This window comes from Penaeus monodon, chromosome 34 (assembly GCF_015228065.2).
Source record: "Penaeus monodon isolate SGIC_2016 chromosome 34, NSTDA_Pmon_1, whole genome shotgun sequence".
Classification (NCBI taxonomy): Eukaryota; Metazoa; Arthropoda; class Malacostraca; order Decapoda; family Penaeidae; genus Penaeus; species Penaeus monodon.
Genome location: NC_051419.1, coordinates 2,066,317 through 2,066,623, shown reverse-complemented (window position 1 = coordinate 2,066,623; position 307 = coordinate 2,066,317). Strand labels below are relative to the sequence as shown.

At 68.7% G+C, this 307-nt stretch overlaps 1 protein-coding gene across 1 annotated transcript in view; it reads left to right on the top strand.

Moving 5' to 3' along the window:
- Window positions 1-307, top strand: part of LOC119594516 (alcohol dehydrogenase class-3-like) — a gene marked incomplete at its 3' end in the record, with an annotated part of 11,191 nt that overhangs the window by 8,852 nt on the left and 2,032 nt on the right. Inside the window, 1 exon segment of the mRNA XM_037943546.1 lies at window positions 48-306. Within this exon segment, the coding sequence (XP_037799474.1) occupies window positions 48-306 (259 nt within the window).

The following is a 307-nucleotide window of genomic DNA, read 5'->3' as shown; positions in this document are numbered from 1 at the left end:
CATACCATAACCAGCACTGCTATCTCCCCCCCCCCCGCCTCCCACAGCCGAGCGCTTCGGCTGCAACGCCTTCCTGAACCCGCTGAAGGTGCCGGACACGGTGGCGGCCCTCGTCGAGATGACCGACGGAGGCTGCGACTACACCTTCGAGTGCATCGGCAACGCGAGGACCATGCGGCAGGCGCTGGAGGCGTGTCACAAGGGCTGGGGCGAGAGCGTCGTCATCGGCGTGGCGGCGGCGGGCGTCGAGATCACCACCAGGCCCTTCCAGCTGGTGACGGGGAGGGTGTGGAGGGGGTCGGCCTTC